This window comes from Mauremys reevesii, linkage group 1 (genome assembly GCF_016161935.1).
Source record: "Mauremys reevesii isolate NIE-2019 linkage group 1, ASM1616193v1, whole genome shotgun sequence".
Classification (NCBI taxonomy): Eukaryota; Metazoa; Chordata; order Testudines; family Geoemydidae; genus Mauremys; species Mauremys reevesii.
In genome coordinates this window covers 309,504,401-309,530,732 of record NC_052623.1, presented here as the reverse complement: position 1 = coordinate 309,530,732, position 26,332 = coordinate 309,504,401, and the positions used below count along the sequence as shown (strand labels likewise).

At 41.6% G+C, this 26,332-nt stretch overlaps 1 protein-coding gene across 8 annotated transcripts in view; it reads left to right on the top strand.

Moving 5' to 3' along the window:
• IMMP2L (inner mitochondrial membrane peptidase subunit 2) overlaps nt 1-25,504 on the top strand; it is an 866,964-nt gene extending 841,460 nt beyond the window's left edge. For all 8 annotated transcript variants that reach the window (XM_039520123.1, XM_039520118.1, XM_039520116.1 and 5 more), the window contains one exon: nt 24,840-25,504. In XM_039520123.1, the coding sequence (XP_039376057.1) occupies nt 24,840-24,959 (120 nt within the window). In that variant the 3' untranslated portion in view covers nt 24,960-25,504. The remainder of the gene's footprint in view (nt 1-24,839) is intronic.
• The last annotated feature ends 828 nt before the right edge of the window (nt 25,505-26,332 follow it).

Here is a 26,332-nt window from a genome sequence, read left to right as displayed (position 1 = left end):
AATTCAATATGTATTTCTCCTTGATTTAGTTTTTTTTCTGGTTTTTTTTTTTCTGGTAGTGCAGTTATTCTCTGTTAACAAAAGTAAATATCCACAAAGAATGGGTGGCCATAAACTTGAACTTTAATAAAGTAAAATTAATATTTTATGTAGCTTTTCAGGGACACTGTTTGTAAAATCAAGAGTTCCATTAATTAAATACTTCAAAAAACTCTTGAGTCAGCACTGAGGTCTCCAGGAGAGTGCCCTTCCGCCCCCCACCCCCACCCCAGCTGTCATGACAGCAAAAGGCACCCGCTCCGTTCTGTGACTGGCCAGAAGACTGCACCCTAGGCTATTGGGCAGAGTCCTGGATATGGTGATCAATGCATTTGTGACTTCTCAGATGGAATATTGCATCCCATTATATCTCGGAATGGAGTCACACACCTTCAAAAGACTCCAAAACATGACTGATGCCTGGTGGTGCTTGGACACTAGAGAGAAAGGTGGCTAGAAGCACCACTCCAGTGGAACTTTGGAGTTCTGCAACATCATAGACTCAGCACTGTGCAACCTTTGAGTACTGCAAGAGTAAAGCCTGAATCTCCACTCTTATGGAATTTCATGCCATGTCCCTGGAAGGTGTTTGGTTAATTGGAGTTCAGAAATTCAGGGTTACAATGAAATTGCAGAATGGTTGAAAGTAAAGAGAAAAATAGTGAAAGTTACAAAGTTGCAAATCAAGAAAATTTATGTTGTGAAACCTTTGTACAGAGATCATAAATCTCCCTGGCTGACAAGTTAAAATTTCTAGCAGTTCTGTTCTCTGGACCAATTTCAAACATATTTGTGCAATGAGCTGCAAACTCTAGAAGCAGTTCACGCATAGGAGGATAAGTGGTAGAAATGACTTTTGTCTTGCCCTCAAAGCTTCTAGCATGGAAGGGCAGCTTTGATCTCCAGCAAAGATTATCTATTGGAAGTACAGAATTAGTATATTCCCTGTTGTCCCAAACTTTGCCCCTTCACTGCCCAATACTGCCCTCTTTTAGGTGGTGTTACATGAGTGAGAGCCTCCTGGTGCATGGGCCATTGTAGCTTCATTTCTGCAACCTCTGTCCACAAAGTGGATGTTTTCATGGTTTGAGGCCCTCTACCAGGGTCTGAAGTGGTTCTCTATAGAGTATTGGTGTTTCTAGAATCTTGACTTTCTTGGCATCTGTTGCTCCTTTAGCTGGAATTTTATATCCCTGAAATGCAAATAACAAGATACTTAGAGAATACCACATAAGAATCCTTTATTTTTTATTTAGTGCTATAAACATGTCTGTGCCTATTGACCCAAGGCTCAAACTATCACCTCTGCTCAACTATATTAATGTTGAAATGGAGGCATTTCTTTCTTTTGTGGAATATCCAACAATGATTAATCCCAACTTAAGCCACTAGAATCCAAATTCACTAGGTATTAATAAAGACCTGTTTATCTGAGAGATAATGGAGACAATACAACAAAATGTAAGGTAGGTGAACACACCTTGAAGTTACCATTATGGAATACACCTCTACCCCGATATAACACAGTCCTCGGGAGACAAAAAATCTCACTGCGTTATAGGTGAGACCGCATTATATCAAACTTGTTCTCCCCCCCACCAAACCATTCCTTGTTCCCTGACTTCTCCCTCCAGAGACCCCTGTCCCTAATCACCCCCCAGGACCCCACCCCCTACCCAACCCCCCTGTCCCTTGACTGCGCCAACCCCTGTCCACCCCCCTGACAGGCACTCACCGGCAGCGGCGGGAAGCAGAGCAGCCCGGCCCCAGTCCACTCCACTCCGCCAGCTCCCAGCCGCAGCACTCCGCTTCCCACAGTTGGTGTGTGCGGAGAGGTTGGGGAAAGGATGCCCCCACCCCGCACTCACCTGTGGCGGGAAGCGGAGTGACGCGGCCCCAGCCTGCTCTGCTTTCCTTGCCCTGGCCCCAGCCGTGTCACTGGGGGGCGGCTGGGGAAAGGTCCTGCACTCACCTGTGGCGGGAAGTGGACCGCCATGGCTGGGAGCTGGTGGAGTGGAGCTGGCTGGGGCTGGGCTGCTCCACTTCCCGCCGCCGGTGAGTGCGGGGAGGTTGGGGAAAGGATGCCCTCCACACTCACCGGTGGCGGGAAGTGGAGCGACATGGCCTCAACCCGGTCCACTCTGCCACCTCCCAGATGCGGCGCTCCGCTTCCCGCCGCAGGTGAGTGCAGGGAGGTTGGGGAAAGAACGCCCCCCGTACTCACCTGCAGCAGGAAGCAGAACTCTGCGGCTGGAAGCTGGTGGAGTGAAGTGGGCTGGGGCCGGGCTGCTCAGCTTCTGCCACTGCTGGTGAGTGTGGGGGGATTCCTTCCCCCAAGCCCCCTCCCCCGAAGGACATGGCTGGGGCCGGGGTGAGGGAAGCAGAGCAGGCTGCTCCCACCCTCCCCCTGCTAATCCCCCGGGCTACTCTGGGGCTGCGGGGCCCCCAAAAGTGCCCTCCCACAATTCCTGCCCCCCAGACCCTGTGGCAGCTCTCCACCCACCACACCCTAACACTCCCAACCCTGAGCCCTGTGGCAGCTCTCCACCCCCCGCACCCGAACACCCCCGCGGCAGTTCCCCACCCCCCACCCTGAGGCGCTCCCCCTGAAGCAGTTCCCCCCCTCCACCCTGTGGCACCCCCCCGTGGCAGCTCCCCCTCGCCTGGGGAGCCATGCGGCAGCTCCGCCCCAGCTCACCTCTGCTCCGCCTCCTCCTCGAGCATGCTGTCGCCACTCCACTTCTCCCGCCTCCCAGGCTTGCAGTGCCAATCAGCTGTTTGGCACCGCAAGCCTGGGAGGGAGAGAAGCAGAGAGGGCCGGCATGCTCAGGAAAGGAGGTGGAGCAGAGGTGAGCTGGGGCGGGGAGCGGTTCCCCTGCATGCCGCCCCCCTGTTTATTTGCTACAGGTGGCCCTCCTCGTGACCCCCTGCCCCAGCTCCCTCCGCCTAAATGCCGACGATGACTGGGGCAGACGAAGATCCGGTCGCTGAAGGACCTGAAATGCTGCCCCCCAAATGCTAGTGCCCTAGGCGACTGCCTAGGTCGCCAAATGGGTTGTCAGCCCCAGCCTGGCCTGGCACCCTTAACACGCTGCTCAGAGCAGCGTGTCAGAGATTTACTGCATCGTATGCGAACCCGTGTTATATCGGGTCGCATTATATCGGGGTAGAGGTGTAATACTGACTGCAAAAGCCTGTCTTTGACTTTCAGCTTTGTCTCTTGTCCCAATTAGGTGAAAAAGAGCCTCCTTTATTCATCCAGCTTATCTCTTTCTCTCTAGCAAAGTCATGCTATCCCTTGTATAACTTAGGCTCATGTGACTTTCTGATTGACTGATTTTTCAAAGTCAGTTAGTCTTTGGGCCTTTCATCAAACCACCAGGTCGTAGGACCAGGCTAAATCCTGATTGGATGATTCATCTTCCTTTCTTTCTCCCTGCTTTCTATTTCTGAGGAATGTAGTTTACTAGTGTAAACAGTCATGTGTTGATTCTTATACACCTGTAGAATTTACATAAAGATTATAGTGGGGACCTGTTAGGTCAGAATAAAATATTCGTACACTAACAATAAATACAGAGTTGCAACACAAAATTTTAAATATAGCCACTCTTCAACCTTTTCTCAGTTTGTAACTGTACAGAAAATGCTCTCTAGTTAAATTATACAAATAGGGTGAGAGAGAACTAAAATTCAAACCATATTAGGATTAACATAACTATATAAAATGTTATAAAAATAATAACCGTAAACCATTATAAAAGGTTACATTTTCATTAACCCAAAGCAAAGCTATTCTGCAGTTCAATGTTGTGATGGAGAGATAGTCACATTGGAATCAGGCTTCCAGACCTTTGACAGTAACTCTGTCAAGTATCTGATAATGAAACAGCAAACTATTTATATTAACCATCTTACACTCATTCTGCATCAATCATTTCTTCCCTTGGAGCAGTTCTTGATGGAATTTCATATTTGCTATTTTAATACCATTTATCTAGACTTTTCATGTGGGAGCTGGATGGACAGAATCCTCCCCTGCCCCTAAGGCTGGGCACTTGCACTCTTGTTGAGTTGGAGCACCCTGGGCACACCAATCTGTGGTATTTCCCTGCAGTTGCCTCTCTATCTCCCAGCCCCAGCAGTACAGCCAGGGGGATCTGATGTTTTTGCCTTTCAGTGGCTGTGGACTGTTTGGTGTCATTTTTAGGCCCCAGTCTTGAAGAACTTAGGTAAAACTTGGCCAACTGGCAATTTTACAAGTATTATTCATGAGTGAGAATTCAGGATCGGGGCCTTAGACAAAAAGTGGAATATCTATTACACAGGCAATGACATGTAAAAAAAAGAAACACTAGACATTAAGATTAAATCAATAATTTTAAGAGATATTTTAGAATTTAATTATGGGCAATAATTCCTTTGTTTTTTAAATGGAGTTGTCGCGACACCAGTAGAAATTAATATCTTTGATTCAAGCCTTATACCAGCCGACTTTATTTTTAATTTTAGTATGTTGCCATGGCAAAGAACATAGACAGACAATTCTGATCAGCATACAGCAATGTGTTTGTGTTGGCTGTGATGAGGGTAGCTCTGCCACTGAGCTGTGTTGTTTCTTGAGCAAAGATTTTAAAGCCACACAACTCAATAGAACAAATGTGTTATTTAGACAGGTTCTGAGTCATTTTATGTTACTATCCCAAGGGACTTTGGCTTTACTATTCTCATACTTCCTCACTCCCAGAACTGTCATCTGGTATAATGGTATTTAATGAATTGTATTTAAGAACCTTTTTTCTCTAGTCAAAGGCACTCAGATTTCAACCACTTCCCCCTCCCCCCCCCCCCCCGCAACCTTGCCTTGATGATCCATCTGCAGGTGTTGTTATTGTCCGGCTATACCGAAAGAAGGACAGGAGACATTTGACATGGGTTTAATCAGGCTGCAACTTTTTTTATTAGATGTTTGGTACTACCTGGCAGATAAAAGTGTTCAGTGCAGGTAACCCCATGTTTATTCTGTAATTCCTTGGAGGGCTTTTACCAGCTCCCCCTCTTTTTCCATCCAGGTTCCTCCAGCAAATCCACTACCAGGACCTTACCATCCACTCCATCCGCCACTTTGTAGGAGGGTTAAGGTGGGCTATAGGAAAGTGGAGGGTGGCTCCCTGACGTACCAATCATAGGAGTCCCCAACTGCCCCCCATTCATTTTTTTAATGATCATTCCAAGCCATTTACCCGGTCACTGTATCACTTTTCCATGGAGTACCTGCATTGGACCCCCACCCTACACATAAATAATGAGTTGCGACATATGGCCTACCGCTCTTCATGCCAGGCATGAACAGAGCTATTCCTGAACCCGCTGGGGGGAGTTAAAAAGCCCACGACTGCACTCAAGCCTCTCTGGTGGTAAGGGAAAAAATGCTTCCCAGACCCCTAAAAAAGGCGCGTCCAGTGCAATGCCCACAGCAGGTCTTGACCAAACCTGGTATTTCACCACCTAAAGGGGAGGGGGGAGGGTGGGTGCTGCTTCAGCCTCCTCCGTGTAAAAGGGAGGCTTTGGATGCAGAGCCGCTCCTTTTAAACCCTGTATTCCTAGGGGATGAGTCAGTGACCACACTGACCCTTCTGCCGCAGTTTTCATCTCCCCACCCAGCCATAAAGCACTGTTCCCTTCATTTGGCCAGCCAACCAAATACACCCCTAGCCCCCCTGCTTAAAGGTGCAGGGAAGTCATTTGCTTTTAACTTTGCACAAAAAAAAGGAAGTCTTTTGTTATACTTTTTCTGAGGAAAAAACAATTATTAATGAGACTGAGAAATGTAGTATTAGTGTATGTCTGTGTAAGGGGACTGTTGCCCCCTTACTAACATTCAGTGGGGGTGTTTTGGTTGGCTAGCTCCCAGCACTAAAAGAAGGAGGAGAGGCCAATGCTCTAGGTCAGCCTCAGCCTCTGTGGCTGATTGACAGGGCGGGCAGGCTAATCAGGGAGTCAGGACGCCAGGGAGGTCCCGTCGTCCTCCGTGTGAGCTGGAATTACCTGGGTCAGACAGAATGGGGCCGAACTAAGGAGAAAGCAGGCGCCCAAGCTGAGCTGGGAGCTGAGCTGGGGAGCAGAGCTGTGCCGGGGCCAGAAAAACAGCCCAGGTAGCAGGTCAGAGTTGGGAGCAGAATCACAGAACCAGAGGCACAGCCCAGGGAGAGCAGATCCTGTTCTGGGAGCAGAGCTGCAGCCACAGAGCCAGGTGTGGTGAGCAACTGGGGCCAGCCCAGGGGGGACCTTGGGCAAAGGGCCCAGCCAGAAAGACACCCCAGCCAAAGGTCCTTGCAGGCCAGACTGGGAGGGGGATCTTAATCCGACGAGGGGCTGATGCTGGAAAAAAGGATCCCACCACCCAAAGCCCAGAGGTGTGTGTCCACCACCACTGCAAGTGTCCAACCCGCAGCATCCCCGCAGCACAGCCAGGGCCTGAGAAGGAGGGCTGGGGCCTACAAAGAACAGACTGTGAAGTGCCCTGATGTCTAGAGACACTGTTTGTAATGTTCCCTGCCACAGAGCAGGGTGATGTGTTTTTCTTTAACTTTTCCCATTTTTCCTTTTTTTTTTTTTAAATAATTGTTAACTAAACAACTTGTATTTGCTTTAAATTGTATGAAATGATCAGTGGGCCAGGGAGGTGCCCAGTGCAGAGAGAGTACCCCAGAGGGAGGACACTCTAGCCCCTGTCCCAGGTGACCACAGCAGGGTTGAGAGTCAAGCCCCCCAGGAATCCTGGGCCGAGCCTTGTTGGGGTTATGAGGACTCTGCCAGACAGGAGAGTGGAAGGGGAGTCCTCAAGGGTAGGGAGGCCTCTGGGTAAAGGAAGTGGGAGCGAGGACTCAGATCCTTTTGCTAGCCCACTTTACCGGGGTAGTGCAGAAGCCAGGAAAGTTCCCCACAATAGCGAGACCATTCCCCCGCTTACATCTACACTGCGAAGAAAATCCTCCAGCACTGAGTCTCAGAGCCCAAATCAATTGACTCAGGCTCATGAGGCACAGACTGCAGGACTAAAAATAGTAATGTAGATGTTCCCACTTGGGCTCGAACTCGGGCTCTGAGAGACAAACAGACAGACACATACACGCCATGAGGTTTTAAAGCCTGGGCTCCAGTTCAAGTGGGAACACCTACACTGCTATTTTTAGCGCTGCAACCCAAGTCAATTGACCTAAGCTCTGAGACTGCATGTTTTCTTTGCGGTTTAGACATATCCTTAGAGACTGTGCACAGATCCTGCAGCAATGAAATCCAATGGAGCATTGCCATTGACTTCAATAGGTTTGGGATCAAGTCCTTTGAGAAGTGAGGCCAACTTATCCATTTTTTTATGCTGCCTGATGTCTTTTCTCTATTTCATATCTTCTGTTATGGGGAAAATTAAATTTGTCAATTTAGGATTAAGTTCCCAATTTACTAGAAATCTCATTAGAAGAGCAGAACTCAGGATTTCTACTATTCAGGAATGGTACTAATATCAGAACTCAAATACTAGGCTTCATTTGGCCTCAAATCTGAAGCCTGAGCTCTAGCCTAAACCTAATCCAGATCCAAGTATTGTCAGATAGGGTAATTCATGGACGTAACCAGTTGATTTAGTCAGCTGCTCTAAAGAAGGCATATTAACACTACACACCCTAAGTTCAGACAAATTTGAACCATATAGAACTGAATCAGAAAAAATGCCAAAAGAATGAATAAGCCATGGGTAGCAATAATAATAGTCCTGTTGCCAAACATTCCTCTTCTGCCTCCCCAATGGATGTGTAGCCTTGAATACTTAATATAAGGGCCTGACCCAACTCCCATTGACGTCAATTGGAGTCTTTCCATTTGCTTTGATCAGACTAGGGATTCAATGCTATAAATTCACAGTTCGAGGTGACATTTCATCTGAACAGTTATACCATTATTCTAAAGGAACACAGGAGTATACTTTGGCTGTAAATAGTTTTGTTTTTTTCATCAGGAGAGGGTTAGAGTTTAGACCAGCAGTCACAGGAGATACTGCCATTTTTTTAAACTGCAGACAACTGTCACCATTATGGATTATAATCACAATCAACAAAAGAGAAAAAACTCTAATTGGATATGTGTGTTTAATTCCATTTTTAAATTTTACTTTCTTTCCTGCTAGTATGTTTAAACAATCAGAACATTGTTTTTATTTTAGTATTTGATTTATTTATTCTTATTTCAATATATTCACAGACTATTAACAAGCATGAAGTATATTTTCTGTAAACTAAACAAAAATTCAAATACATTTTTACAGAAGTAACTCTAATGCTTAGTATTAGCATTAATATATTATAGTTTTTTTCATTCTAAGCAACTCAAAGAATATGAAGAATAAAGTGCATTATTTTATGAAGAATAAAGTGCATTATATTTCTGAATGAAAATATTTTAGAGAGGGGCTCAAACCAAAATTTCCCCAAACTTTGAAGGCTGAGGGGGTTTTCAGAATCCAAGCTCTTAACATCCTTTAATGTCCCAATGTCATGAGAATCTTGCAAAGTCCTGATTGATGTAGTGACACCCAGTTCACTAAGTATCATTGTACTGTGTCTCCAGATGCTGGCATCCTAGTGAGGAGCAGAATTAAGGGTGTATGAATGTTTTGTAGGTCAAGTGCTACCTTAACTATATACTTCCTGGTTTTCTTATATTTTAACACCCAACAAGGGATATGCTATGGGACCTAAAATGAGTGTTTCCTGGTTGACTAACATTTGAGTTTATGGTGTCTGTGTCTCATATTCTGGAAGGCTAAAGGGAGCATTTGTGATGGCAGCAACCTTAACGCTGTCTTAACAAAATATTTTTTGTAAGTGAATAAGTAATACAAGTCACTTTTTGGTTACTAACTTGAGCAACATATCAAGTATAAAATAATGTGACATGTTGTTGTCTGAAAACTATTTCTGACATGGCTTTAGGATCCAGTCATAAATTATTTATAAGATATCATTTTAGATTATTTACAGAAAGTTTTGAGTGTTTTCTTGTTTTGATATTGTTAAGCGTCCTAAAGAGTTGCTGCTAAATATGGGCGTTAATTTTGCCTTGGCTCTAAGTAACAAATCACAAATGATGTTCATCATACTGAATGAACTTTTATTGTGTAGCAGCCATAAATTCAGTAGAACAACTAAGGCAAGGCTTGATTTGCTGTAGATTTCAGATATAGGGTCTGATTCTCTGGTGCTCTGTACCTTGGATAGATCCTTACACCAGATCAGAGTGGTAGCATTTTACACACACATTGCACTAATGTAAATGACTGCACAAGATACCATGTATTGGGGATAAAGCCTGTAACCAGTTGTTTGTTTTTTCACCTTTATCCTAGTTTTGAGGAAAACCTTGGCTTTTTTAGAGAAGGGCTCTGCTTCTGTCTAATAGGTTCATGTGTTTCAACAAGTTACTTTAGGTTTTTCATTAATCAGTAGTTTCTGATGATGAAGGTGTTGATTGTAATTCTGTAGTTTAGGCTGCACTGAGCTTCTTATTTATGTGTATTTTATCATAAAGAGCTAGCTAGGATAAACTGATTTTTTTAACAGAAATTGAATGTTTTATAATGTCAGCTTTTTTAAAAACGAGTTAAGGTTTTGGGTTTTTTGTGAGAATGATCAACATATGTTAACTAAATTCCTTGTGCCTAAAATGTGTAATTTTCTGCTCTGGATACTTGTTGCTATAATAAAGGCCCCGGTATTTCCTGATTCTGTGGCTGTAGAATTCATCCCTTGCCATCAGCTTGTGCTCCTGAATCTCAACTTTAAAAAAAAAGTATCCTTTACAGCTGAGGCGGTGACCTTGAAAATATGATCTGAGGATAAACGGATGAGTGAGATACCTGCCTGGGTCTACAGAGAGTTTGAAACAGTAGCTTTGTAGATGTGCCCTGCCCTATTAATCTCAGTCAAGGCCCTGTATATTCTATAATTCTGTGGTCATAGAATTTAGGATTTTTCCAAGATGCCACAGAATCACCATTTGGCTGCAACCAGATACTGGACATTTTGTTTTCTGACTCACTGCTCTACCTGGACGCAGCTGCAGTGGCATCGTGTTCTCCAGCTTTCCCCAAAGGGGAGTGATTTGTTTTACAATGGATGTTCCCTGCACTGTTCCATAGAGCCAGCCAGCCAAGGGTCCGGGAGCCAGAGGAAAGCTAGAAGTGTAGGCTGGTGAGCTGTGCTGCCTAGGGAACAATGTAGTAGCCAAGGCCTAGGAAGCCTGGAAGATGAGCCACTGAGGCTACCCTCTCGCTGCCTTTAGCAGAGGAGGACCTGGACAGCAGGGAATGAAAAAAATCCAAAACGCATGTGTAACAAGATGGGGGGGGGCACTGCTCATTCCCGTTCCCTCCTTCCTTCCATTTTCCACTTAGCCACTAGCTGAGCAAAGGGTGGGTGGGGTGGAGCCAGCTGATTGGCTGCTGGGTGCCCCTTTGCCTATTTAAGCTAGCCATGGCTTTTCAAAAAGCATCTTTTTCTCTGCTTAGCTGCCCTGCCCTCCCTCCCCTTAGAAGTAGGTTAGGAGCTCTGCTGCTTATGATGCTACATTTCTGAACAATCTCCTGTTTTTAGGGAGGAGAGGGAAGGAATTTTTCCCCTGAGACTAAATTGGTATGTGATCTGGTGGTTTTTTTTACCTTCCTCGCAGCCCGTTGGAGGCACAGTTGGGTAGAAATGATATGATTCAAGGTTCATATAATGCAGTTAAAATTACTGACTTGTTGCAACTTGGGGCCCATGTGCTGTGTGGGCAAAGGCTAAAAGGGCCAGCTCTCAGAGGGAAATGAGACTTGAGATAGTACAGTTAGACTTTGTACTCACAGAAGGAGAGTAGCCTGAAGTCTTTGCAGACTGAGGTTCCCCTATCACTCCACCCCACCTCACCCCACCCCTTATTTAAGAGGCAGAAAAGGAAAAGTTTTAACAACAGAGCTGAATCTGTAAGGAGGTTCTACCCTGAGTTATTGTTTAGTTTGTAGTTAAAGCCCTAGAACTCTCAGTGGAACAAATTAAAAGCCTGGTACGTGCGAGCAGGCTGAGGACAGTGTGGTGCTCATACCCAAGGTATAATTAATAAAGTTACTGGCTGCCATTTAAACCAATCCCATGGATCTGTCATTAATTTGCCTGCTTGTCCTGGTCAACAGCTACCTGTCGCCTTCTTTCCTGGCACACTTGTGGGAAAGAGGATCTAAGCTGGGCTGCTAGGACAACATCACAGGATCAGTGGCTCAGGGAGTGGAGCCATGGTGACTGGGAAGTATAGCGACAAAAGAACATTCTCAGAAATAATCACTGTCAAAACTGATTCTTGACAAACTATATGTCATTGAGCAATAGTTGTGTGGGGATCGGAAGGGATGGGAATGAAACTATTTGACAGTGGTGGAATAAATTAATGTCGGTGCAGAATTTGGCAGTTGTTGCAGTGGACTTTTAGGGATTGTTATTGGAGAATTTAGGGGTTATTATTGCTCAGTTTGATCCCCTTGTGCTGTGCTGTCCTCTTCAGAGCTTGATCCCTCTAACTGAAATCCTAGGACTAGTCAGAGGTGTGTCTAAATGCAGTTGGCATCTGCCAAATTTCCATTCTGTATTGGGAGCTGCAACAGGGACAATAGATTTTTTCCATCTTCAGAAAGTCATCAAAGTTAAAATAAAAGTTCAAGCAACGCTGAACTCCGATCCAAAATTTTGATTCTATCTACGTCTTACTAAATTCCAGCTCCCCTCAGATTCTTGCCCTTGGCCTGGTTTTCCTTCAGTTCTTGTAAGAAACACATTTTCTTCTATCAAAAGATACATGCTTAACCTTTTCAAATTCTTTATTTAAAATGGCATGATTTTGACTCACACTATGTAGTTCCTCCTCAAAGGTTAAAACTATATCCTCAAGTCTGGAAACATAGGGTGTGTATGCCTCCAGTTCTTCTTCTTTCTTCAAGTGTATTAAGGGTGTATAACATCATCTGGTGTGAGACTTCTGAAGAGAAGGCTACTTCTCATTCAACTCTGGCTGAGTGTGGCTTCTTACAGATTGAAGACTGAAAATACAGCAGGAGAATGCTGTTATACTGGAGCACAGGGCACTTACTGCTATTTGCTATACAGAAGCTTTGGTGGCTAGTTTGCCTTTTCAGGGATCTTCCTACAATAACCCAACAGAAAAAGCACAAAACATCACTGTGAAAAGAAGACAGTATAGTTTTTACCAAGGACCAAAAATCCTAAGCAAAGATGTTTAGTAGCTGAGGAACAGGAGCCCCCTAGAAATAGTTCTGCACACCTCCATTAGTAAAGTAGCAGTTTCAGCTGCAGTCTTTCCCCCCTTACCTTAAGAATAGCTGATATGATTCTGTGACTCTTAAGAGCAAACTAGGAGATCTGTGTTCTATTATTGATGGTCTCAGAAACATCTTGATTTTGATATGTGGATCATCTACTTTATTTGTAAGACTCTCAAGATCCCTGAAACATAATAAAACTTCACAGTGAATGTACAGGAGCCCTAGATTTTTTTTTCTAGAGTAGAATAATGAAAATTTGTCTGATCATGTGATCTATGTATCTCATTATTTCTGTCTCCCCCGCTAATTTCTCAAATGCTGTTAGAACTCCAGGCATTGCAGAAATAGTGATGGATAAGCAGCCTCTTGTTGATCTAAAATGTGATTTCAAGCCCCAAAGTATTAAGATACAAAATAACTCCTGAGTTTTACAGCTGCCAGAGGCAAGTGCATATTGAATAGATTTGTGTAACTTAATAAATCAAACATTTAAAATTCAGTTGCATTTAGTTGATATTTTGACAAGAAGTGGAAGAGCTCTATGTAATGATTTACAGCATAACTGCATCAGGAAGTACTGATATTTGGGTCTTTCAACTTTCAAATGTGCTAATCCTTTCCCCATGTAAGTAATTTAAGAGCATAATTTCTCCAATATGTGTAAATACTGAGAAATTCAGTAATTTAAGAGGTTAACAAATTAAGATCCAGTTAGCTCAGAACGAGAATGTAAAACTGATTTATTTTGTCTTGCTTAACTATAAGAATGTGTTTAAGTGCTTTGCTGAATAGAGATGAGATTACTCATGTGCTTCAAGTTAAGCACATGCTGAAGGCTTTGCTGAAGTGGGGCTTAACTGCACAAATGTGACTACAATAAAATATTTATTAATTATGCAAATAACTGAATTCATTAATTCAGTTCCATTGCAAAAAGGTGGACACCTCTCTGTGTGTGGATTAAAAGCAGAACTTAATATCTCAGTGAGAAAAAAGTAGTTTTTTAGGACAAGGTAGTAGATTAAATGCAATTATAATGTATGGAGAAGGAGGGAGATATCCATATTACGTATTTTATGTACAGCATGTCTCTCAGTTTACCTGCCTGGTGTTATTCCATCTGACTCCACAGTATTAAAGCAAAGAAGGTAGTTAGGAAGAACAAGCAGGAAATGAAATAGACAGAGATAAGATACCTCCAGAATGAATACCAAGGGTCTTTTAGAGAACACTGGGGGACTGTTAATCAGGAAATGCTTACCTACCCAGCTCTAGCCAGGTTAACACATTTATTTTCCCAAGGTCAGAGCTTAACATCAAAAGGACACGAAACCATTAAACCCTCCCACCTATTTCAGAAGAGAGCATCAGCTGTTGGAGGTGAGACTGACAGAGACTCACTGCCAGAATACAACAGCACAGTTTTTCTCCCAGCCCAGATGTAAGATGTCTGGGCTCAGTGGGATAGACCAAAAACTTTCAAGCAATGGGTAAGGTTTAGATAAGACACAGGCATATAGGCTTTTGTTGTTTTATCCGTCTTCACTGTCTATTATTTACCTTTGGGTGAATAAACAAGAGGTTTGTTTTGATAAAACTGTTTTGAGTCACTTTAATCAGCCAATGGCCACAGGCCCCTGAGAGAAATTTCCTTGCAGGTACCAAACACAGTTGGACTTATCATTTTTACATGATTCAGAAACAGGGGTCTGTAACTAACAGATCCAGTCCAAGAGTGGCTAGACCATGGTGTACCACCCTTGAGCAGGGAAGGAAGCTGAGCATGTCATCTCAGGCATGCACTTGAGAGGGCCTGCAAAGGGGTCTAAGACTCACACTTTAACTCTGACACTATACATATATTTCTCATTTATAATAGGAAATATTTTATTATTGCCATTGACTGATGAAATAGAAAAGATGGTTATATAAAGTTTAAGATTTTATCTGGATATGAAATGAATAAATATGATAATCTATGCCCTTAAACACTACATAGTAAAATATCAAGGGAATGCAATATCCTTCCTTCTCAGCCTTCACTGATAGAATATGTGGATATGTAAAACGTTAGGGCACCATCAGGTGATACTAGTTCTTCAGATAATGTAGTACGTGAACACTGGCTCTGTCTGGAGTTGAGCCAGGGATGAATTTGGCCCCCTGTATTTCTAGTCAAGAACATACTTAAATTATTGATATACCAAATGTGACTCCCATGCTCAACAAGCATAGAAAGCTGCCTTAGCACCTCAATCTGGCTGGGCTCTACATTCATACAGTGGGGCTCAAATCCTGAGAGGAGATTGCCTCTTCACCAGTCCCTTTGCTACCTCCCACCAGAGGTGAAAGTAAGCTGGTACGGTCCGGTACAGCGTACCGGCAAGAGCCGGTACGCCGTGCCCAACTAGACCGACTTCTCCGGCTGTGGGGAGCCCTGGGCCCTTTAAATCACTGCTGGGCCCTTTAAATCACCTGTGGGGAGCCCTGGACCCTTTAAATTGCCTCTGGAGCCCTGCTGTCGCTGGGGTAGCAGCGGCAGGGCTCCGGTGGTGATTTAAAGGGCCCAGGGCTTTGGCTGCTGCGGAGAGCCCCGAGTCCTTTAAATCCCCGCCAGAGCCCACAGTGGCCAGAGCCCCAGGCCCCTTAATTTGCCAGTGAGCCCCGGGGCTCCCAGCTGCCTGTGCAGCTGGTAGTTCCAGGGTGATTTAAAGGCCCTGGGGCTCCCAGCCACAGCCAGAGCCCCAGGGCCTTTAAATCTTTAAAGGCCCTGCCTTTTCTGGTTGAGGCCACGCCTCAATCAGGACTCCGGCGTACCGGTAAGTCCTTTAAGTTACTTTCACCCCTGCCTCCCACTAGATCCCTGTGTGAGAGGAGGGTCTTTCTTGCTGAATGACAGCTGGAAAGGACACAAGAAAGTTAATTTCTTCTGCGCCCTACCCTGCACGTAATTGTCCTTCAAGGTATTTAAACACTCTTTTGGGCTCTCTGTTTTAGCTATGCGGTGGAGGGGGGAATCAAATATCTATTAAGCATATTTATATGTTTCTCCCTATAAATCTTGCAGCTCAGTGAGAGTATATATAGACTGCAAATGGTTTTGATAGAATGTACCATTTTCAATGAGCTGTGGGCATCTTCACACAGAGACCTATATCAGAAAGTCTTTTACAATTTTAATAACATACCATGCAGCTATCTAATGACACTTTGATATCCTAGCTACCCATCGAATAGCTGCTCCCTATTGCTTTTCAACAGCATGTTTTCTGTAAGCCAGACTGCTTTTGTATGTCATTATATAAGAAAATATAAACAAGCCTCACAGTAGGGCTTTTTGAAAGATTTAATTAAGTGGAATGGTCTACTGAGTGTTTTTTTTTTCCTGACGAGTACAAGAAAATCAAAATGATTCTGATAAAAATATCCAAAGAGCATGATACATGTCAGTCTAAAAACAAGAACTTACATAGTATGAAAGAACTGGGGAAACTATGAGTGATTACAGTTCTGTTTGCTGAAACCTACAAATGTGTTCTTTTGAAAATTTTAAAACAATTCACCTACCTTTTAAAAATCTCCTTTCTTACCAGGCAAAAGCTGTAGTATCCTAAACATGCTTTTCCAACTTGTTTTAACAAGGATAAAATGTCTATTATCACACCTAGTTTTTATTAACACACGTCTTCTTGAACTAGCAGCAAAGAGTCCTATGGCACCTTAAAGACTAACAGACGTATTGGAGCATGAGCTTTCATGGGTGAATACCCACTTCATCCGACGAAGTGGGTATTCACCCACGAAAACTCATGCTCCAATACGTCTGTTAGTCTTTAAGGTGCCACAGGACTCTTTGCTGGTTTTACAGATCCAGACTAACATGGCCACCCCTCTGATACTTCTTGAACTAGCTACTCATACCAGAGGAAACAAATTATGGTGTCATTGGTCATGATGTCATATGTATAGTTGGTAACACTATTATATTGCACTAGTGCCTAGAAATCCCAGTCAGGATCAGAGGGCCTGATCAGGGAATAGTAATTCTCAGAACAGATTATTCTGTTTAAATATATCTGGGAGGTTGTAAGTTACTTCAGATGTGAACCTAGCTAGTATCATCTGTGTCTTTGTCACCGCAGGGTTAGATTGCTGAACAGTATGATTTACAGGGGTTGTCAGTTAACTTCCAGGCAGAATGTAAGGTAGTGAAACAAGCTAAATGGTGTGGGACCTATCTACTTAGAGACTTTCTCTCTCCCAATGCCAGATACTACCACAGTCATCAGTGGAAACATTCAAGTTGGAACCTTGGGGTATAAAACAGAGGAAGCTACATGCAGGATGCTGTCCACTAAGGGTTCCTTAACATTGAAATCCACTCCTCTCCTTGGTCCTAAATAGTCATAATTTGTTACCATTCAGGGCATGTTGTAAGGACCATCTACTTTCCTGGGCTTTGGGGGCAGATAGTGGGAACAGAGGGAGTGGGCTGCTGATTTGTTTTTTAATAATGGGTGAAGATTAAGGGATTATGCTTACTGGGATGCTTTATTTTATTGTTTAATTTAGTATGTGATTTTAAATGGATCAATTTAAATGGAGCTTTTGATAAGTCCCATCTTGTTTTAAAAATAAAAATAAATAAGTACACTCTATATGGGGGCTAGATTTTGAATTCATGCACTAAGCAAAGCTAGTACGCAATTCTACAGCTTGTATCTTGGTGGGAGCATTTTAAAAGGGGTGCTGTATGACCTGCACTGTCTGCCGGTTGCTTTTGGATGGAGTTTAAGATGTAACGTTTGCCCAGTAAAGCCATAAATGGCTTGAGAACTGCCTAACTAAAAGATTGTCTGTTTTCCTGTGTTAGGGATGTTGATCACCAACGGCACTTGAGCAATGCCACCCTCAGTTAAACAAGTGAGGGGCATTCTTTGTGAGAATCTGTTTTCTTTGGCGCTTCCCCCCTTTGATATGAACTAGCCAGTACCTCTTGACCTTGAGGGCATGTAGCAAAGCATATTTATTCTCCTCAGCTTTTGAGCAGGTTAAGGAATTCTCAGTGTGATGAGTGGTGGATAGATTGTTTGTTTTTGTTTTGCTTGCTCATTGTTGGGTGTGGGTGAAAGTGTTGGACTTGTAAAACATAAGACTAGTGTGTTTAAATATTGACGAGATCACCTAGAGACTTGTATGGGCACCCTTTAATCTTTTCTCTTCTGAATTGAAATAAAAAAGAATATAGGCATCAATATTAAAAATAACTTCCTGGAATGGTGCTGTAGGACATCTCCTGTTAGCCACTCAGGAACTGGAAAATATGCATACTAACTAATGTAGAACATAGTGTGTGTGTGGGGGGGGCAGAATATTATTAATAGGGCATAAGGTCTGAGCCTGGGTGTATAAGATCCAGACCTCAGTTTTCTGTTAGAGAGTTCCTGGACAGGAAAAAAACTCTTTTCTCAACAGTGAAAACTGACCCTGAAATATAACTCCTCCCTCTACTTTTTAAAAACTCAATGAAAACCTGATTTGTATTTTAACCAATTTACTGAGCTCAGCAATGCTAGCAACATTCACACTAAAGACTGGTTTTCTAAGAGCCAAACTCTGCCTGACACTTGTGAGTTCGTAGTGGAAGCAGAAGATCTAAGGAGCCACTCCCACATTGTATAATCTTGAATATGGGCCAGACAGAATGACAGTTTATGGGCTCTAAGGAGTATGGGAACAACTCTATCTATATTCCTTGGGGAGCACCCAACATTACAAATGGAGGTGAAGCAATGTAATCAGGTGAAAAATGTCACTTATACTGACACTCTCAGAAGGTACTGGTGCAAAGTATGCTTGACTGGAATTCACACAATAGTTTCAAAATGTGTATGTATTTCTGAATAATTAATATATACAGACTTGGGATGTATCTGCTACATTCTATTTGAAGATAATAAATGTGTTGTAATGACAATTTCCCACCACTTAAATTACCAATTCTTTACATTATTGAAATGCATATATGCTAGTGCTTTTTAATCTGGGCTGTTTCATGAAGACTATTAATAAGTTCAATTCTTCTGTTGAGTAACGTGACATAGTGACAGCCCTATTTAGGCTTAGTTTTGATGCATCAGTCAGTGAAATATTAAACTATTAAATGATAATTTTTTTGGTATATGCAGCAAGCAAGCATATCATGCTGTGCACTAAAGCAAATTCTGTCTTAATTTTTGCAACTCTTTGGGCTAAAAATCTTTAAAATAAATAGTAGAATGGTTTATAAATCTTTCTGTAGGCCTATCTAGAATAATAGTTCTGTTAATCATAAGCAAGGAAGAATCTCACAAATAATTTCTAATAAAGTTATACTTATTGGAGATAAAAGACTAACAGTAAAATATTGTAAATTAACCTCAGTTTAAAAAAAGGACTTTTGAAAAGACAGAGGAAGAAATTGAAAAAGAACATCACTAGTTATTGCTGTCCTCTCAATAACATATTCTTGACAATTCCAAGAATTCAGTGCATTCAGTCAGAGGAATATATGTACCAGGCCTTTTTGTTAATGTATCTAAGTCAGTCATTGGCATTCTTAGCTGCTTTCCCTATGAAAGTGGGGGAAAAAATCCTGCATATTGCTTAATTTCCTTAAATCCACAGTACTTTGATGCTGTTATGAATGTAAGTGATGACAAAAGGTTAACCAAGCTCTCTCTCTCCTCTGTAATAGCTTCATCTATGTGTGAAATTTATAATTTGATAACTAAAAAATTCTTTGTTTTGCCCCTTTTATAACTCAGGCCTAATCTAGCCATTCAGCTCTGATTGACTAAGAGAACACAGCTCACTTATTTTGTTACTTAATTCACTACCCTATTTTGATTCAGTCAAGAATATGAACCTTATTAAGAATTCAGTGAGTGCCCACCTATTCTGATATGAACATCTTAATTTGCAAAGACACATTGGAATGGGGTAGGTGCAATTGTTCTACAAATTTCAAATATCTAGACTGTGCCATACTGTGAATTTTATTCATTCTGAGAATTGGTCTTAGCATTTAGATTTTGAGCTCTCTTATATGGATATAGATATAGATGATGCATGCACACACACACACTCTCATACAGTACATATACAGCATTTTGTGTGTATCTATCCATCTCTATGCATATTCAAAATGTTAAAACTGGTTCTCAGAATGTATACTCTTTATATTTTGTCACAGAATACCTGTCTGAAATGTATATAATAATTATTATGACTACACTATTCCTGTATGTGTGTTTTGTTTGTGGAGATATACACCTATCTCTTAGAACTGGAAGGGACCCCAAAAGGTCATCAAGTCCAGTCCCCTGCCTTCACTAGCAGGACCAAGTACTGTTTTGCCCAGATCCCTAAATGGCCCCCTGAAGGATTGAACTCACAACCGTGGATTTACAGGCCAATGCTCAAACCAATCTGTTTGTTTGTTTGAAATTAAAATGATCCCATTAGAATATTGAGAACTCCTGATGAATCCTTGTTTGAGTCTACAGCACGGCCTTTGAATGGAAACACTTATGTTATGTTTATCTGTGTTGGAGCTAGTGCTCCAGCTATAATACTAACAAATCACTTAGTACAGGTTGAACCTCTCTAGTCCAGCACCCTTGGGACCTGACCTGTGCCGAACCAGAGAATTGATGAACCACAGGAGGTCAGTATGCAGCGAGTGGGCCTCTTTTTACTTTTATGTCACTGAGATGAATAAACGGAACAACGCTTGCAATGCCGCCTAGCCAAAGCTTACCAGCTCTCTTCATAACAAAGTCTTAATGTTGTTCCACAATTTTACTGTATTGGCACAAGGAAATAAGTAGAGAAAGCAAAAAAAACATAAAATCATGCCGGACCACGGTTGTTGCTGGACCCGAGAGTGCTGGACTAGGGCGGTTCAACCTGTAACAAAATTAGTGTCCTGCATGCTTTTCTTCATCAGTTGTTGGCTCCATTAGGTTTGACTTGTAGGAGTGGGGTAAGACTGGGGAGAATGAGTGAAGTTGTCAGTATGTTGCCTTTCTTCTTATAGTTGCAACAAGCTTACTGCATTTTTATTTGATAAACAAGGTAGCTTTTTGCAGTAGTAACAGCCAGCAGTATCATTTAAGTTGAGCAATCTGAGGTGCTGTGTGCTTTTTAAATAAAATAATTCCTTTTTTCTCACCTTAGTGTGTTTCTTACATGCATGAAAGAAGATCAACATTTGCTTCTTCTACTCTTGTTCATTACCTCAGGTACTTCAGCTGGAAGAAGTGGTTTTTCTGGGATACTACTTTAATCCACAGGATTTTATTTGTATTGAGCTTTTCTCCTGCTGCTGTACTTGGGAGAGGTTGATTCAAAGTTCAGCAGTGTACAAAAAATGAAATGTAATAGCAGTTTACTTTCTATTAAACTATGGATTTTTTAAGAGGCTAATTTACTGAGAAAATACTCTGAGACAGTTTTACCCCTACAATATCAAAACCCAGTGTAATAGCCTTTCTTAAAGACAAACAATCTAATTTGACAATACATTGTGCTATCCTGCACAATACATTTTAGTTAGTATTATACCTGGAACACTAGCTAGTTGCTGAAGTGTTTCCATTCTAAGATCCTGTTTTCAGTTGCTCCATAACTTTCCAAAGCATTCACCTTTGGGGATGAATTTTTTTGTGTTTTTGTCCCTTTGCATATCAGTGTCCATTTCATGTGGCATACATATAGGGGTTGTAGTTGTTTGATGATACCCCATGTGGGTTGCAGTGTGAGGAGGTAGAGGTCAGCTAGGGGTATGGACCTTCCTACTCGCTGGAGGCCAGCAAAATGCATAACAACACTCTGGCCCCACTCTGAAACACCTCCTCTGTGGCCCAAATGCCCCCAAGATGCCATTGCAGAAAGGGGCCCAGATATGCCAACTTTACACCAGCCCAGAATTTCTCCATATTGGGGGAATTTTTCTTTGCCCTTTTAGGGCTGTTTTAAGGCCACTTTTGCAGTGACGTTTGTGGGGTCCAGGATTCAGCCAACAACGTTTAGCCTGAATAGGACCCCCAGATAGTTAAACAAATCTAAAAGAACAAAAAAGATCCAAAATTGTCCACTGTCTGTCACAAGGTATCAAACTGCAAGCAGGACATCTAAAATATAGCAAGAAGTCCATAGAGTTGGACCTGCATATTATTCCTTTATTAAACTTATTTGCAGAAAAAAAGTGTTTAATGAGAATATATTACTTCAGGGGAAAGAAACTCTAATTAGAAACAACAACTTTTATTGATCTTATTGTTTTATTTGTTCCAAGCTTGGGTGAATTTTACTCTTTGTGCTTTGTTTATCATTGTTTTGAAGCACTTGGAATGCCTGTAGCATATAGATAGATTTTAACTCAAATTGAGGGGTTAAAGCAAGAGAGACATGTCAGAGTCATAGGTTGGCATATGCTTTTACAATGTTGTTTTCTAAGAGTTGATATATAACCTGTGGCATTAGTATTATTTCTTTCCAGTTTTGTTTTTAAAGAGTTTAGAGTTCCTCTCTGCCAATGGCATTCTGTAGGCGTCACACAGTTTAAATACATATTAACGAGACTAAAAGACAAAACAAATTAAAAAGAATAACTCTGACTGATCTTGTTTTATCACTTTTAAGCCTGTAAGAAGTTTAGTCTTTTTAATTAGTGTTGCTCATGAAGAAGAACATTCTCATTAGACTTTTCTTCTTCAAATACAGCTCAATAAGGGAACAATGTGCTAAACTAATGCTGAGGAATTCGTGTTATGCTTTAGATTTTGTGCTTGTGGTTTGCTACCTTCTGACAGAAAGTGGACAATCCAAGATTCCCCTTACAGTCTATTGGAATCTTTAGTATAATTATAATAGGGTCCTAAGAGTCAGAGGTCAAAAAGGGATGGTTTCCTCTTGGTTCCTCATTGGAGTGTCTCAGTTAAGCTGTGTTCCCTGGTGCTGTTCTTTCTCACCTCATGTTTTGGTGCAGAAATCAGGGTCTCAACCTAGTCTCTGCCATTAAAGACCCAGTGGCAGCATCCAGGGATTGAGGGAGTAAAGGAGCAGAAGATGGCAAATGAAGTCAGGGGGGAGCATGCACAGTAGAAGTAAAATGGAGGCATGAGATATTGAGTGAGGGGTGGAAGCAGGACCAGCAAAGTGGGGAGTAGGAGCTGAATTTAGTCATCCAATCCAGCACTTTTCCAGAAATGCCTATTTAACACAGGATACCACTAGTCGTGTTCCTCTGTAAATCAGCTTTATTAGGAAGAGGTTTTGTTTCTTGAAACAAGTCAGAAGATGGTCAGTAGAAGTAATTTTCAAGCATGACATTCTGTCAGTGTCATGGGGCAATTGGCCCTTTAAGGAGAGTCAGGGCCTAGCTTACCAATGGCATCCCTCTAAAAACCATCTGCGAGTAATTGGTTGCCCTAGGTAGGTGTTTAATGTTCAATTAGTAGAGGAGCATCTGCACCCTAGAAAACAGGCTGCCTGAGCTCAGTCAGTGAGTGTGCTCAGGAGGAAGGTGCTCTGAGGAGAAAGGGCTTACAAGGGGAATGCAACCCCAGGAGAGAACAGGAATAACGTAAAGGGAGAAACTGGGAAGGATCCAGAGAGAGAGACAGTTCCTCCAGTGAAGGGAGTAGGAATATCCTGAGAGAAGGAGCTAGAGACTTTTCAGGGGAAGGGAAGAGCGGTTCTGAAGGAAGGAACCAGAAGTTTGCTCTCCAAAGAGAGTTGTACTGATGCTGGGATAAGTACCAGAGTAAGTCCTTGCTTATGTTTATATAAATTTCAGTTGTCAATAAATGAGCCCCTCAGAAGGCGGTGCTCTTTAATACACAGAAGCACTGTTTGGACTTGTCTGTACCTGGCTGAGGAGAAACTAAGGCAGGGCTCCCCCTTGCCTGAACACTAGGGGACACGCAGCCAGAAGCAGAGTGTTCACAGTCAGATTCAAATATATTTTGACTCCATTATTTATGTTCTCACTGTATATGCAGAAATCCAATTGAAATCAACAGGTGACCATGCACTGAGAGAATACAGGATAGATGTGAGAAGAGAACTTAGTCCTCCACATCAGTAGTACATTTTTGCTTCTTATATGCTGCACTGGTGATTGCATCCATTTTATTATTTGTAGCCAGCGCTGTAATAGGTATAATATAGTGCAATTAACTAAGAGTACAAATCCCTGTGATGATGGTGTGCTCCCATGGCATCTGAACTCCAGTTAGTGGGATAATTAAAACAGAGAATATTCTGTATGCTCAAAACACCCAACCAGCTATCCAAAACAACAGCAATACTGAAATCAAAATGTAGTAAGTCTATCGAAAAGCAGCTTCCAAACAACACTCACCCAGAAGCTTGGACTTAGTTGGCCTCCCCCTTAATGTAAAAGGAAAACTGCAGTGTTCCAAGGCAATCAGCAAGTGAAATAAGATATTGCACAGTCATTTCAGTGATCTGCCTTTGATTCTGTTAGATACTGTGGATTGTTAACTAACCAAATTATATTCAAGTAATTCAGCACCTGCTTAATCAAGCTACAAAATATGGAATTAGATATCGGCCACTTCAACTTCAGTGATTTGATTATGTAGAAGAGAGAGATTGGTGCATATACATCTAATCCTATGAAATTAAATCAGGAAAATTAGCTGAAGATATTCATAGGGGTCTGTTTGGTGCCTATTTGCATAAAATGTGGAACTACCTACTTATTCAAAGAATTATTTTTGTGGTGAGAAGTGAGGATAGAATTCAAGCTACGTGTCTGTAGTTGTATTGGGTTAATAGTAAAGAGGCGAGGAGGTACCCAAAGTGTATTCTGATTAAATATAAATCTTATCTGGGAAAACTGCTTTTGCATTATAAGAGAACTAAAATTTGTGAGTAACTGTCAAGACTCAGAGCTTAAAGGATACAGAGCGTGTCTAATTATCAAACATGGGTTAAGTTAGGTGCCAACATTTTTCATTTTAGCCATTAAGTCAGCACATAGTCAACAAAAATTCCCATATTTGGTGTCCAAATGTAGTGTTGTTTATAATTTTTGGTATTTTCTAACTAGAATAATAATAATGGCTTCTCTTCTTGTTTGCAGACATAAAATAAAAATGACTGAGTGAATGACTGTTAAACATAATGTGGGAAAACTCTGTTGAACTGCAGCGTCTGCAAAATCATTAGAACTTAAAATAAGTCTTTTTAGGTATTTTGCAAATAGCATTTACTTTTCTCTTCCATTATGTCTGTAGCACAAGTCAATACAGTTCTAAATTCCTTACTTTGTATGCCCTTATTTCTTTTATAAAATCATTCACTATATATTTTTTCAAAATATAATCTTGTAACATTTTATTCATGTCTGTTGTTGGTGCAGGTTTCTCTTGGGCTTTTACATGCTCGTGCTACCCATATCCTGTGGCCTCCCAGGCGCTGGCAGAAGTTACAACCTATGCTGCCTCCAGAACGTACACCTCTTCACAGTGATCAAGAATGACCTACATGCGCATGATGGAGAAATGAAATATTGATAGTAGGATTAACCATCAGGAGGGGTAGATGGTGTAACAGAACAAATAAGAACGCCAATTGTACTATAACAGATACTGCTGCAGCAGAAATTCCCTTATGTTAAGGTGTCACTTTAAATCTATTTTTTTTCTTTAATCTGTAACATCACATGGTGCATTATTTTGTCTTGGAGTAATTATTCTCTGATTGTGGAGCATTCCAAGGTTCAATTTTCCAGAAACAGTAAAATATATGAGCCATTGTCTGTTCTAGTGCTCCTGTTGATAAGACATTATTATAACAGTCTATAAAATGTTTTAATCTTTTGCTTTTGATTTGTTTCTTTAACAGCTTGACAGATCCTTGAAAATTAATATTTTGTTAAAAATGTGAAGTCAATCCAGTACTTCATCATTTCAGTTGTCTGAATATGTAGAAGCATTTACTCATAATATAACATTTTGAATTGCACTATAATTGTTAAAATTGAAAAAGCAGCATTTCTGTATATGAAAAGCTAATTGTACAATATGTCCAGAAAAGAATAAAAATGCATCTTTAATCCAGTTATTTTCTTTCATTTAATGAAGCTTGTTGTTTTTATTATTAAATTGAAAACATAATATTTTTAATTTATTTTTCATTAATGTTTAATATAAATATTCCTTTTATATCCATGTGTTGAGACAGAGTTCCAAACAAAATATAATACATGTTACGCCACAGCATCTACACAAAATACACTCTATTGGTTTCTTAAGTACAATCACTCAGTTTTAACAGTGATTGCCACATTTATTTGGAAATATGTGAAAAGCTCCTTTAATATTATAAACACTACTAATGCACAAGAAAGTTTCCAGAGGCCACATTATCAATGAAGGGGCCTTGACTGATTTCCATTGATGAGTGACACATTTTCAGTCACAGATCGGTATGAACCAACTTAATTTCATATGTACTGAATTTTACTTCAGAGGGGATAATATTCAGAAGGATTCAACAGCTGGCACCTCTGCGCTAGAGTTATGCAACCTTTCTCATCGGACTCCAAAACAAGGTGAATCTAGGCCGGTGTTTGATTTCAGTGCTAAGCTGAATTTCTGAGAAGACTGAAGCTAGCTGTTCTATTCTATATAGGTTGCTCAGTAACTCCTGCCACTGCTAAATCTACCTAGCTACCCCATCTATTTATTATGGCTCCCAGCACTTTGGTATCCTTGAACACCATAAACCTGGACCAGGCTCCCCTTCCTTCTGCCAAAGCCTCTCCCCAGTGTGTGACCCCCTCTTTATTAAAACCAATGTGGTTTGCTTGCTTGTTAATTACAGTCAGACTTTGATTATTCAGATTTGTTT